This window comes from Octopus sinensis, linkage group LG8, assembly GCF_006345805.1.
Source record: "Octopus sinensis linkage group LG8, ASM634580v1, whole genome shotgun sequence".
Classification (NCBI taxonomy): Eukaryota; Metazoa; Mollusca; class Cephalopoda; order Octopoda; family Octopodidae; genus Octopus; species Octopus sinensis.
In genome coordinates this window covers 71930969-71946757 of record NC_043004.1, presented here as the reverse complement: position 1 = coordinate 71946757, position 15789 = coordinate 71930969, and the positions used below count along the sequence as shown (strand labels likewise).

The 15789-nt window shown below is 37.5% G+C and overlaps 1 protein-coding gene across 3 annotated transcripts; it reads left to right on the top strand.

Annotated features, from left to right (window-relative positions):
- Positions 1-587: 587 nt before the first annotated feature.
- Positions 588-15554, top strand: LOC118764578. Of its 3 annotated transcripts, none has more exons than XM_036505456.1 (6): positions 588-951; positions 7152-7401; positions 9382-9473; positions 11323-11474; positions 14659-14765; positions 15335-15554. In XM_036505456.1, exons 2-6 carry the CDS (start codon positions 7170-7172, stop codon positions 15385-15387), a joined length of 636 nt encoding a protein of 211 aa, XP_036361349.1. In that variant the 5' UTR covers positions 588-951; positions 7152-7169; the 3' UTR covers positions 15388-15554. The 3 variants fall into 3 exon arrangements, with proteins under 3 accessions (XP_036361349.1, XP_036361347.1, XP_036361348.1); XM_036505454.1 differs by having other exon boundaries at positions 7069-7401; XM_036505455.1 differs by having other exon boundaries at positions 7069-7401; positions 14659-14769; positions 15339-15554.
- Positions 15555-15789: the final 235 nt, after the last annotated feature.

Sequence of the window (15789 nt, the reverse complement as noted above, 5' to 3'; positions counted from 1 at the left end):
AGGACGGTTATTGAAGCAGCTATCAAAATTGTTGAAATAACATTTATAATTACGAAACAAATATCAAATATAGTAGCATAAAAATTGTTAATTAAGATAAATACTGAAATTGATGAAGGTATTTTCTAGAAAATAAACTATAAAATGCAATGAAATTTACTGATTCAGAATGGGAAAATAGAGAGAAATTACGAAATATTATTATCTGTTAACAAATTGTTAGAAAGAAATTGTTAGAGAGAAATTTAGAAAATTTGAAAAGTGATGACACAGATATTAAAAAAAAATGTTAAAGTTAGTTAAATTCTTATTGATAAGTGGATAAAAATATCTCGGGGTATTGAGATTATCCAAATACACAAGTAGAATGTTTGACTGGAGATTATAAGCAGGATTGGCGTCATACCAGAATACAAAAAATTTCATTCCTTCATTTCATCAATATCTAAATCTACTTTATATGGCTTTACAACACCTTTTTCCACAGCATTAACAAACAAATCTCCCGAATATATAATAAAAATAATCAAACTGAAGGCGTCAATATACAATAAAGCTGCAGATATTTCCGTTAGCAAATGTAGTTTGTTCTGATTGGTTTATTTGTGAACATTGTTGGACAGACATGAATATTGATTGTTAAACTATATAACGAAGCTTATGGCAAGATCAGCAACTTTCACATTAAAGCTTTCTGGATAGCAAAAAGAAACAAAAAAAAATAACATATGACATCAAAATGAAGACTTTGCTTAAGAAAACTTATATAACTTGGCGATAATTTCAAGAATTGGAGGAAAAGCAAATTCAAGTCTGTCGCATTAATTTACAAGGGTGGAATAAGATTTGTACGTTTATCAAAATTGGACAAAAGAAAAAGAAAAAGTTGTTGAAATCTCAATTAAATCTAAGGTTTGCTTCGAAAGTCTGTAGCAACAGTGATTCTTAAAGGTAAGTTGAATTAATATTAATATGGATTGGACGAGAGATAACAACGAAAATTGCCTTTACAATCCCATATTTTAGACACTACTGTAACTGCCCCATGTCTGCATTACGTTAGATACACCATTGTAATTTCAAGAGAGAAATGGTGGTAGGATGAGCCTGATAAAATCGTAAGAAGGATGGATAATAAATTTCCTTGAAAATACATGATAAGAATTCGAACCAAACAACTACAACTTTTCTCCGTGCGAAAGTGTAACTTTGTAAATATGTAAGAAATCCTTATTCTTTCCAGGCAATGAGTAATTTCCTAAAACATATTGAACAGAAACTTTCAACATCAGCAATAACAATAATACAAAGGTTATTGAGATTATTATAATTTGGAAATTGTGACTTAGTTCAGGAGTTAGTGAGAAGCTGAGTAAAATATTTCCATTGAGAATGTAAAGTTGTCCGCATCTAGATATGAACTGACACAATACTACAAATAATGTCCAATTTCTTCTTTCTTGTTACCTTCTATGTTTTCGGTTCTTATTGTTTTTGTTAATGCAAGCATCATTTCACTACAACAACAACTAGAAGACTGTTTTCACAAAGTTGGGCCACATCACTTCTATATCACAGTATTTGACATGTTGCTTCAGTATCCAGATGTAAAGACATACAGATGTGAGAGACATCATACAAACTGTCGCTCAAACAGTGATTTTCTACTCAGAAAGTAATCATTTCTTTCTGATAATTCGTTTTCTGATTTTGCTGACATTCGATATTCTGATTTCAGAATCTGCTCAACTTCATCTTTTGTTCATAGGTCATATTATACATTCTTCATTTTGCTCAGTTTACCAATTTCACGATTCCCTTGACTTGTTTTTCTAGACCCAATATTGCAGGTTCTTTAGTGAATTGTTGGGAACCTATCAAGTTCTGCCCTCGAGGTTAGACTAATTTCGTCGATGGTTGAAGCCATATTTTCCGATTTATATAAATACATTAAATATTTAACTGAAATGCCCCCTGTGCTTATTTGTGATAGAGAGTTTATGCCCTTATGTTTAGTTGTGTGTGAGGGAGAGAGGCTGACAGACAGAATAATTGTGAGATAGATAGATAGATAGATAGATAGATAGATAGATAGATAGATAGATAGATAGATAGATAGACATCATTTCTTTTTATCTCTCTAACTCTGTTTCTCTGGTCTTTCTCTCTTCCACTTCCTTGCTTTCTCCCTCTATGTCTCTTTGCCTCTCACCCACCTTCCTGCATTTAACACGTTATATTTGGGTTACTTCTCAGCGCTATGAATCCTCTCTCTCTCACTCCGTGTCTGTCCCTCGTCTTTGCCACTTTGCTTCTCACTTCAATTGCTTTACAAGTGTTATTTCTTTCTTTTTAATTTCTCTTGTGAAGTAAACGTGAGACAGGTAGGTGAAAAAAAAATAATATGAATATTTAGGATATATATATATATATATGCATATATTTCAGGTGTATATACGAAAACAGAGAACTCTAACCTTGTTATAGATAACTGTAGAGCGAAACCAATATCTTTAGCAAATTTATTGCTTTAGCGAAAAACTCGGTTAATTCATTATCGATCTATCTATCATTGTATTCATACATAGATACATATGTACACACACACACACACGCACATACAGCATACACACACATATATGATAGCGTATCTGTATATATGCGTTCGATTTCCGAGGCGCCAGCATCGGACGCGCTTCCCCTCCGATCCGTCGTCGCGACCCGTTACCGTCGGGCCGGTAGGCGCGCGGCGTCCGCAGATCGCAGACAAGTATATATGTGTATGAGCATACGTCTATCTATTAAGGTTATACCCTTGTTCAATGTTCGTAAACGACGCAACATTATACACGCACACTATGTTATCATGTTTCTTCCTCTGTTGCTGCCGACGCCGACTACCCCAACAAAAAAATAGTCAAAGAAATCAAATGGCAGCCTCTTTACAAGAACAGCACAAGAACAGTATAAGAAATCAAATGCCAATCCCATTAACAGTTGCAAAACCTCCATCCCACTCCATCCATACATTGAAAGTAGTTTACCATCAAACCTCCGACCACAGCACATCCCTTGATACACGCAATGGCTACCACGAGGGTTATCGCAAAAGTAAGGTCTCCAAAAATATTTAGTAATCACAGAAACGTTGATTGTCAATGATGCTTACATCATTTTAAAGTTTGAACATTTATCTATTTTTCTACATAATCGCCATTTCGGTCGTAACATATTTTTACGCGCTGGGCAGTTTTTGTATGCCCAAGTTATACCAGCTCACCGCCATGTAATTGAGAAAGCATTGAACCTCATCTTTCACTTCGTTTTCGTTGCTGAAGTGCGTTCCGGCGAAATGTTCTTCCAATTTAGGGAACAGATGGTAGTCACCTGGTGCTAAGTCCGGACTACAAGGTAGATTGCCGTTTATGGTCTTCTGTGAGCATTCGAGGTGCCAATCTCTCGCACACCTCCGGATATTGCAAATTTCCACTCTCAAACTTTATGGATAGTGCTTCGAGAGTGGTCCGCCAATGTTGACACAAGATTTGCTCAACCTCCACAACTGTCTCGTCGGAAATTGATGGTCACCCACTTCTTTCTTCGTCATGAATTCCTGTTCGACCAGCTGGAAATTCCCTGCACCATTTGCGTACGTTTTTGACATCCATGCTCGACTCGCCATACACGTCCGTTAATTGACAATGAATTGCAATCGGTTTAATGCCTTTTGCGTTCAAAAATCGAATAACTGCGCGAATTTTACACTTGGCTGTAGCGTCAATCGGGAGCTCCATCAGATACGGCTGTCAAGCCAAGACTGAGTGTGGCAGCGGGGCGCGCGCAGGGTCAGGCGCGGCCTAGGCACAACAAACACAACAGTGTTGTCAATAGCCGCACGCAGTTTCCCAACGTTTCCAGTGCTTTGAAAACCTTACTTTTGGGATTACCCTCATATTAACACGCATGCTACGACAGACAGATAAGATGCTCTTGAAGACAAGAATCTGAGGCTAAGGAGAAAATATTTAGATATTGCCTGAGGAAATACAACCGGATCACATAATGCAGGGAAACGATTACATAACGAAATACCTGCAAGCTTGGAGAGCTACTTTGCGTAGAAACAATTGCAGTGATTGCAAATAAATGACCAACCGTACTCTTTTTTCTTGTTGGCTCCAACTTAATTCAGTTATGTATTCACACACTACAGAAGCCCAAGGTCGAGTCCCGAAACACGTATAAGTATACTACTGGATAGCACCGGGGGAAATCTGAAGGTGGGCAAGCTTCATACTGTACTCTGCTACGATCTTAACAGAAAATAACATAACTATATATATCCTTAAATCCTTAAAAATGTTTTAGCTCGAAGGCCGCGCGGCCATGCTGGGGCACCACCGCTATATATATATATATATATGTGTGTGTGTGTGTGTGTGTGTGTGTGTGTGTGTGTGTGTGTGTGTGTTTCTGTGTGTGTCTATGTGTATAATTGAATAGTACAATAGAGTCGTATTGCTTTCTGGTAAACAGTAACAGTAAAACAAAGCACCATCAAGTTAAAGTATAAATATAGGATAGTGGTACAACAATGCACCAGTAATTACTGGAAAAAACAGTCGATAATATACGACGCTATAGTAAAACGTCACTGTGTATATATATATACCGGCATAGTTGTTTGTGGGTGGTGGACATATAAAAATTCATCTTACCTGTAGGAAATGCATTAAATAAATGTACAGCCCAGGTGTAGACAATCTAGGAGTTAGGTTTCAAACTTTCCAAATTTAGTTTGCTAACGTAAATTTGATTAGTTGTCATCGTCTAGATTCACCTTGACAAAATTTCAAATGTCGCTACATCAAATGCCAGTATTACTCGTCTGAACGCCTGGCCATTAACAGACTGAGAACAGCGAAAAGGTTTTCAAAGAAAATAATTTATTAAATAGTGCAATACAGTATTATTGCTTCCCAGTAAAACAAAGCACCATCAGATTAAAGTATAACTATAGTATAGTGGTACAACAATGCAGTAATATATACTAGAAATAGCAGTCAATAATATACGACGCTATAATAAAGGTTCACTGTGTATTTAATGTTCTTCCTACAGGTAAGTTGAATTTGTTTTATGTTCACCGCCTGCAAATATCTTTGCCAGTATATATATATATATATAATCCTTTCTGTCTGTCTGTGTGTGTGTGTGTGTGTGTGTCCTCTCTGATCTCGGGCATCCTCCATCCGATTGCGCTCAAATTTGATGTGTAGATACCGACGGTATCAGGGCGTGTATAAGTCTTGAAAGAATTACAAAATTCGATTCCAGGTGAGAATGCCATCGATAAAGACGTTTTTGTCCTGCTTTTCTTCCGTCAACCTGTACATAACTGCACCTTCCAATATTTTGTTATTTTTGTACTGCTTAAAGGCACGTTTCTTCCCTACCAAGCTTACTATTTAAACCATGTTTGTGTTCTCTCAATTAACAGCCTTATCATTACTGGTACTTTAAACACTTCGGTTGCATATTTGTGTGAATAAAATCGTTTTCCTTTGGAATAGAAAAAAGCCTATCTTTATTTCTTCTGTTGCTGGTGTCTCAATTTTAGGTTAAATCTGTGTTTCTCAAAGGTGAGGCCTATGGGACGGTCGGACAAATTGTTTTGAGAAAATTTGATTTAAATGTTTGACAACTCAGCACCATCCATTGGACGGGGGCGTTTTGCTCGTATATATATATATATATATATATATATATATATCCCCTATTCCCAATTACTCCGTCTACGCAGGCTCTGCAGTGACAGCCATGATTTTGAGAGACTCAGTCTCAACTCATGGTTCGCCACTTCACCCTACGTGGATATCCCCTCATCACTATCCACACCACCCTTGCCAGATCACGTTCCGTGGATCGTGCATCTGCTGTCTACCCCCACCCCACCCCGCCGTCACCCGTCTCCTGTTTTCCCCTCACTTACCATCCCACCACCCTACCTCTCCAACGGACCATTCTCCGACCCTCCGGCGACTCCAGTCTGACACCTCCACTTCGTATATCTTCCCAAACCGACCTCTCCCCTCCTTCAAACGAGTCCCCAAAGTACTAGGCCTGTTCGTCAACAGCCTCTTCGCGGCTCGTTCCCCTACTCCGGCCCACGTTGAGGCACTTGCCCTTATCTCTCCAATACCACCCTTCTCACATGCACCCATCATCGACCCTATCATATCACTGACTCCTTCACCTGCACTACTAGCAACATCATCTACTGCATCTCCTGCTCTCACTGTCCTCCATACATCGGCCTAACGGGACGCCACTTGGCTGACTGGTTCGCCGAACACCTCCGAGACATCCGACTCGGCAACAACACCCCGGTCTCGCGCCATTTCCGCTCTGCCGGTCACTCTTTAGAACACATGACTCTGTTCGGATTGTGCTTGCACAGGAGCCATCCAAACTCCCGTCTTCGCCGTTACCAGGAAATAATCTTCACTCTTCGCACCTTTGCCTCACATGGGCTCAACTTTCCTTCCCTCTTCATCTAGCTCTGCTCCTCTCTTCCTCTCACACCTACTTGCTCTCACCCACCTCTCCTCTCTTGCTCTTCCACCTACCTCCTCTCTTCACTCATACCCACCTTCTCCCCTCTTCCATTCTTCCTAGCTCTCCTGTGTGTCCCCTCTGTCCGGAATTCACCATGATAGATCGCTAGCTTCTAAACTTTTTTTCTATTTTCTCTCCTTGTTTATTTCCCTGTTGAAGAGCGTAGGCTCGAAACGTAAAAGACTTTCTCACTTCCCGAGTGTTAAATTAAGATATCTGTTTGTTGTTTATACACCCGTCTTCGTCTTTTGTTTTTTTGTAAATTCTCACTATGTATGTATATATATATGTATATATATATACATATATATATAAGCATACATGCATATATCTATACATATATATATATATATATATATATATATATATATATATATATATATATAAGCATACATACATATATCTATACATATATGTATATATATATATATATATATATATATATTTCAGTAATAATGAAGGCATCGACTGAATATCATACAATTCTGAAGGTACTGCAATGTTTGACAATTATGGTTTTCGTTATTCTCAAGACTGTGGAACCGAAATACATGGAAAAATTTTTTAAACAATTACCAAATCCAAGATGCATAAATGGTCGAATTGGTTTAAAGAATGAAACGGCTTCTGTCATAGAATGTGCATTATATTGTATGTCCGACAATAGATGTGGCTATTTTAATTATTGCAATGGTGAGTGCATCATGTATAAGAGATGGTATGGCAGTGAAATTGTAGATTATGATTGCAACTGTACATCCTATCTGATGCTTTATGGAAAAAGTGAGTACACCACAATTTTTGTTCTATACCATTTCCACCATTGTAATGTACCTAATTAAGCACCTGAATATTGGGTGTCTCTCTTTCTTCTTCATTTTTTGTTCAATTTGCACCCCGTTTCTGCCCCCTTGTATGTAAAAAGACTAAAACATGACGCAAATATATCAGACTTTGCTTCTGTTTTTAATATGGAGAGCTTTGCGTTCATTTATTCTTTTTCAGGAAATTATATGGAAAGTATATGGACGTATTTTATGGAAAATGAAATCAATTTGACAAAAACCCGGTTGAACATAATATCAGAACAAAATTTCTTTATCACTTTTTACTGGTTTCATCCATGTACTAGCTGTAATTTGCAAGAAACACAACAAACGTTAAAATCCTGACCGTTATTTAGAAAATCATATGTTGTTTTTCTTTCTTTTCTGTGATTGGTATGCGATAAACTTACTCGTGCATACAATTGTTGATCGATTGCTAATCAATTTAATGTAATAGATACAATATTTCACACATCGTAGAAATTCTACACACATACATGAGCCAAGCATTATCTCCATACATGAAGTCGAGCGGTTTTCTACGAAAAGACACCCTGAAAATATAACCAGAACACATTTATTAAACATAGCAAGTAAGAGAATGTGATCACAACAAAGCCATGAGAATTAACACCAATATTAATCTTCATAACTTCTGATTATCTCACGTTTTTTCCGCATCCATACAGCATTGTGGAAACTACATCTGAAGTAATAGGTTTATTTTTCATTGTCTTCAAAATTGTGCATTCTTAGTGATGGTGATAGAAACCCACTTCAGTCCATTACTCAGCTATTCTGAGCGGCGTCGCTACTACGACAAAGAAATTATTTATATAACTACATTATTTTTCTACGCTTGCAATGTCTGAGAATCTAGCTATGTATCTAATTATCTAGATTTCTAGCAAAACGGTTAAACCTTCAAAGTAGCGACAAGTTCCAGGTATCAAAATTCATGCCACCCCACACCACGTGATAATTAGGGTAAAAATTTATATCAAACTTTATAAATTCAAGGAGAGAGACATTATGCGGTCGGCCAACCTACTTGAAATATTGGACAAATCTTCCTAGAATCACATCCTGTTATCTTGATAAGATATCAGGAACAACTTCTCCCAAAGGATTTCTCAAATAAGGTTGACTTAGTGTAGGGTTGATTATAACTATAAAACTGTTCTAGTATTTCTGTTGAATATCAAGTTAAAAAAATATTCAAATTCTTCTACTCTTTTAATCCTTTATTTGTTTCAGTCATTTGACTGCGACCATGCAGGAGTACCGGCTTAAGGATTTTAGTGCAACAAATCGACCCCAAGACTTAATCTTTATGAGCTTAGTACTTATTCTATCAATATCTTTATACCGAACATAAATACCCCAGCATCGGTTATTAGGCGATGGCGGGGGCGGGCAGTAAACAAACAAACACACACACACATATAAATATATATACGACGGGTTTTTTTCAGTTTCCATCTACCAAATCTACTCACAAGGCTTTGGTCGGCCCGAGGCTATAACTGAAGACATTTACCCAAGGTGCCAAGCAGTGGGAGTGAACCCAGAACAATGTGGATGGGAAACCAACTTCTTACCACACAGCCATGTCTACTTCTGGAACTAAAGCTAAAAAAAAATATCAAGATGAATCCTAGGAAAATTGTATAACAGATATTATAATTTCTAAACCAATGCAATAATCTTCACTGCACTGTATATTAGTATATTTTCTTTAAAATCTTAATAAAATTTGTTTAAAAATTCCGTGTAACCTTTTCCCTGCAGGACTTCTCGACCAGGGTTGTCATGGTGCTAAATAACAACAATAACGACGTTCCGGTATTAAAAATCTTAATAAAGTTTAATTACGAGTCTTCTTTACATTTGAAGTATTCCTTAAAGCATTCATTTTTATTTAATACTCATACAGGCACAAACTGGCAAAAAGTATTTGCAATGAAAAAAACTTCCTTTTTAAGAAATCCTTTTTATTTACACTGGGACAGCATGCCTATTGCAAAGGTAATACGTTTTTAGTTTCAAAGTGATTGTCATTTAATAAACAGTCATCATATGTAATAATACTTTATGGTTTTATACATTTGATTTTTAGAATTTTCTTCTTGTCCACATCGCAATGGCGTAAGTATTGCTGTTTGTGTTTGGTTGTTGCTGTTTAACCCAAGTGGTCAAAGGGATTCCAATCTTGAGATCCTCTCTTTTCGCTCATTACTTAACTTGATTATCCTCTACAACCATTTTATTTTTGTCAGAAAGCAAGATATAAGTAAAGTGCGGTTTGGCTGCTATTTCTGGCAAAGCCATCGACTACTTAAAGATTTATTGAGTCAAATGTGACTAAAAATGAAATCTTTAATTTACAATGTATCTCACATACACACACTCATTCACAAACACAGAAACACGTGCATGTTGCACATATTTACAAATGTCTTATGGTAAGTTTTATTGTGTCTAGGGTGAGTCATTCTATTTTAATGCTCTTTTAATTAACATACTCACCAATTCGATTTCCACTCATTTATTTATTTATTCTTTTTCTAAAATTTCCGTTGCTTCTTGCAACTTCTGTAGACGTTGACTCTGTCCGTTATCGGTTAAGTTTTTACGTATATAAGCTTAGCCGTACCTTTCATCGAATATACCTAAAAAGAATAGTGAACGATCGAGGAAGCCTCTAATGGTCTTTAATCTACAGAAATAGTAGTTAAATCTACAATCGTATAAAAGATCTTGCACTCTTAAAAATAGAATAGGAGGGATCAATTGTATAAATTTTTCTTAGAAACGCTCTGGGTGCAAAAACAAGCTATATGGTCATGAGTGGAATGTCTTTGGTTATAAGTCAGATCAATGAGAGTTGTTCGGCTAAATAACCGGCAGGAAGAAAGAATATTAATATTCATTAAATTGTATTTCTCTATAACCAGCAGCACTAGTAGTAGTAGTAGTAGTAGTAGTAGTAGTAGTAGTAGTAGTAGTAGCAGCAGCAGCAGCAGCAGCAGCAGCAGTAGTAGTAGTAGTAGTAGTAGTAGTTATGAATATTGTTATTAGAAAGATAAAGGCAGCACACCTCAAATACAGCTGTGATGACTCGACCGAAAAATATGTAAATCAAAATGGGGACCACAATACCTTAATTAAAATATTAAAAAAAAACAATAATCATCACAGGTAGTAGCTTTAGCAACTTGATTTTAAAATAACAACAGTTGTACACACACCAATATGCATATCCTTTCTAGATGTTATTTCCAATGAAAGAATGTTGTATATGAACGAGGAGTCTAGCAGAGGTGGGTGGGTGTTACAAAGGAAGTCATTTATTTGCCCAAATCGTTTTTCCAACGGAAAGTAAAGTAGAAGGTTACATAACTCTTATGCGGCGGGAAGCGGGCGATTGTCGTGCATCTTCAACGAACGTACTGAAGGAAGTATTAGTCGCTGGGTGGAAGGATATTATATCAACGGTAGCAAGTTCTATAGTCGTATCACACTTGTCTTGAAGATCAGGGGCGAAGTAAAGCGTCAAGAAAAAATAGTACGACACAACCCGCTCTTAAGCTTGTGTCGCAGTAAATGGGCAAGTGTATTGGCACTGACTTCGAATTACGAACCCTCACTCTCCTCACTCTGTGCAAACTCTCATGCATACTTCTCTCTCTTTCTCTCCCTCTCACTTTTCTCTCTCTCTTTCTCTTGCTTTTTCTCTCTCTCATTCTTTGTCTCTCATATCACCTTTTCTTCATAATTTGTTCCTCTTGATATCTTCTCTCATTTCCTTTTCTATTCTTTCCAGCTCTCACTTTCTGGGATTAATTTTTAATCTTATTTGAATTTTTACTTGAAGGTCAAACTCAATTTTAGAAACATCAATAATGTTACTCACGCATTATACTTCAACGGAACAGACACGAACCATACATCTTGGTTTCAGGAAAATAAACTCTTATCAACCCCTTGGCGGAATGGTCCACCGATGAAGTACATATTCAATGACATGTATGTATTCTGGTTTTGATCTTTCTTAACCCTCAGTTAACCAGGCCACAGTACTTGACTCGTTGCTTATTGTTGTCGATCTCGGAAGGAATAAAGGTAAACGTGATTTCAGGAGCATTCAATCTCAGAACCTAGAACGCCTAATCACATACTGCTCGGCATATTGTTCGACGAAGTGAAGATTCATCTTTCTATAATAGTGGCTTCTAATTTAGGCACAACTCCGACAATTTTTATTGGTGGATATTAGTTGATTCGACTGATCTATGCAATAACTTTACACTGCTATACGTAATGGCTATTTTAGCAATGAATTCGACTAATGAGCAATGGATGATTAATGAGTTAGATAGGTACTGATGAAGGAGCAAAACTTCCCGATATATCATGTACACGCCCATCACCAAGTTTTTCCTCCTCGATCTCACTGTTTGTTTACATCTGGCGTCTCGGATACGAAACGTCATAACAAAATTGAGATGGCTATGATTTCTATGGAAAATCCGTAGGGATGATCTTAACAAGTGATCTTCATAGTAGACCTAGCGGATAACCGGATTCATCCTACACGCGACAGGAAGTTTTCAATAGAAGAAAAAAAGCATCAATGCTCGGGCACTGGTCGAGTGCGTACAGAATTAATTCATAGCTTTGTACGCACCTCAGGTTCCCCCCGGCCGTAATCAGTAATACTCACAATGATTTCAGGAAATTATACAAGTGTTCCGGATCGAAAGCCCTCTGGAACAGACCAGCGAAATAAGTCTCGTCGCCACCTACAGTATCCCCAAGAGTGTAGTCATTCCTATCCGTCACTAGACCTATATAGATCGCCAAAATTCTAACTTCTACCTGCCCCATTACCAGACTGTCTGAAGAATGCGATCGCCTGATGATACTTCAGATGCTAAACACCCTGTTTCGATCTACGATTAATTCAAGATTGCAGCTCAATCAAAGACGTGAGGTGCAGAAAAGCAAGTTTGACAAACGGTGACCACACCTGCCTACTGTCAAGGAAACACTGGAGATGTGGTAGGATCAGGGTCAGTATGCGTGCCACCAGCCGCAGTATGCTGGGTGTTGATAACAAACGGAGCCCCTGACGAGCGGACGCATCTCTCCCACAAAAGCGAGAAAGTAGGATCTCCAGTCTGTTCAGACGTAAACTGGGGCAAGATAAGGCAGGCGGACGGTAATATGTGATAGATACAAGGCGGCGAGCTGGCAGAAACGTTATCATGCCGGACGAAATGATAAGCGATATTTCGTCTGTCTTTATGTTCTGAGTTCAAATTCCGCCGAGGTAGACTTTGCCTTTCATCTTTTCGGGGTCGATCGATAAATTAAGTACCAGTTGCGTACTGGGATCGATCTAATCGACTGACCCTCACCCGCCAGGTTTCGGGCCTTTGCCTAGAGTAGAAAAGAATGTGTGATAGATACGATTTGTTCTCTACCGTTGTCTGACCTTTCAGGGGAAGCTTCCTCTCGCTCCGTTTCTTGGTGAGATCGGTCACTCTGTCACCATTTCATCCCATTTCACCTCCAATTAGAGAGCTTGATCAAACTAAATCCCGAGTAATTCAATCAGCTCAGCATTCCAGCGTCCCACAGCGTTGTTGGACAGCATGGACCTGCCTCACCAAGGGAAAAGCTGCAAGCCCACTGACTTCGTTGATTTTTTGCTCCTGTCGCCTCCTCGAAATCTCTTCGAGCAGTATTGATCGAGTCTATGAGCCTGGTATCCGACACTATGACGCATATGCTGACACGGTTCCACGTCCAAGTTTGTGCGCGTTGTATTTCAACGTCTCTAGTTTCCGCAGTAGCAGCTCTTGAGACAGTAAGTACAGAGAAAACGAGAGGGTGCAATCTTGATGGACTGAATGCATGATACTGAATGATTTCGATAGGTAACCATTCCACCGACCAACTGAGCAGATGTCGTTTTACATTGCGGCAATCCAACCGCAGAAGACAGACTGAAACCATCAGACATGTATAGATGTTAGATGTTATCGAAGGCTTTTGATTGACTTAAATTCATCACGATACCAACAGTTGGATCACCGCACCTTGACTAATAGAACTGCCGGTTTCGGTAAGTATCTTTCAAGAGGTCTCAAAACAAGCCTGGCATATAATAGTAAAGCTCGTTGGATAGACCATTCAAACTAGGCGATTTACCCCTCACGCAGATAGCCATGGCCTCTCGTAGTTCGCAGCACTCTTATCCTTTTTCCGAGAATTGCGACAGAACTTGATGGTCGTCACTGAAATCCATTCTGATTTTCACCCCGCAATTCGTCCTGGACAGCTGTTTGTGATCGAGGAACCAACGCCCATTATGTTCTAAGAAAGACCGAATTGTAGCTTTGTTGCCATGTTGTCCTTTGCCTATCGGGAACACTGACCAGCTCTCGTACCCCTGTGAATTAGAGCAAGTATGTTATATTTGGCGATGCAGCATTCATACTTAGTCTCGAGAGCCCATCTCAACACGATCACATTGGTTGCGATACCTTTCCTGAGACCCTCTTCCAAAGACTCCGTCTATTATAATTTTTTTCTATAGAATTACGACCTTGCTACACCTAATGACTTCTATTCTAACCACGTTTTTAAAGGCGAACCATCATTTTTGTGATGATCGACCCCAGTGTATGTCCGCTCAACTAATTTCTAATTCTGTTTTGGTAAGCGTGGCATGCCGGGAAGAACGCGTTCACCTTCCTATGACTGGACGTTAGTGAAGCAGATCTAAGTTGACTGTACAAATCAGAAATTTGTGGTCTGTGTAGCCGGCGATTTAAAAAGTTGACAACTTATGCTACGCTTGTCTGGTGGTTAACAAAATACTCTACCGCGATACTACCTAGACAAACCGATGCACTTCGTTCATAACACATTTGAGAAATGCTCATAAAACTCTCTGATCACTACTGAAATTCACACTAAACCGAATAAAGATCTGATGTACTCAATATTTTATTTTTTCCTCTTCTATACCGTGAATAACAAGCTAAGTATGACACATTAGTATGATCGATGGAGAGTTAACATCGAGTCAATTAAACACAACTGCCAACAATAATCGCCAAATAATTATTTATGATTACGTTCATGGAAGTTCTGTGTGTATTGTATTATGCTAATTATAAATGTAATATACTGATTACAGGAAACCATCTCTTAAAATCGTGAAAAAAGCAAACGAAAGTTTTATCAAGATGTTAGCAGAACGTGATGGTCGTAAAAAATTTTCGATGTATTATATGGAACAAGGGGGTAAGTTCTATGTGCGTATATATATATATATATATATATATATATATATATATATATATATATATATATATATATTTATACATATGTATATATATATGTATGTATGTATGTATGTATATGTCTTCTTTTTGTGTGCATATATATATATATATGTGTGTGTGTGTGTGTGAAGTGTGTAACCTAACTACAACATAAATAGATTCCGAAATCATTATTAATCATTATATATGAAACATGTCTCTTAAAATATGTTTGATTTGCTGCCAAATAAACTGACAAACTAAACATTCAAAATACTACAGATTATATTTGCTCTTTGACTGACGTCAAATACGAACTTGTTGAGCCTAACTGTACTTCTGAATGATAAAATATGGTGATTTAATTGTATTTAGAATGAACGATATTTATAATGCAGGCATTGATGGAGCCTCTTAATATTAGTCTTAAAATATTTATTTCTATATTGATGTGTATATTTTTGAGATAAATGTCCATGTAACTTTTGGATATTTTGACCATCAGTTGTAGATATATCATTAATTTAACACATCTTTTCTCTATTTCAGGTAGTTCGAGAATGGATTTGAAAATCCTGAATGTCTTCGTGTTATTCAAATAGAATTTGCATATAATTCATAAAACTGAATATGCTTTTATTACCTTTCCTTGCAACTACAACTGACGCAAATATTCCGCTGGAACGTACGTTTTTACTTTCTTCAGACTGATAAATATAAAGTGTCACGTGGGTAATTCAACTAAGGAAGGTACCAAGATGGATGTAGCACAGACCATATTAGAAAATATAAATAAAATATAATTGAAAACTATAAAGGATCTGTTGTTCTTTATCCATTGATAACCACTAGTCAAGAGGTACATTAGTCCATAAGTTTTCCAACAAGTGACCACCAGGTCTTTGTGAATTTGAGAACGATTTTGTTTATTTTAAAACATTTTAAAAAGCAGTAACGTGTGACTTTCAAACAATAATATATGATTTGAGGAAATTTCGATGACG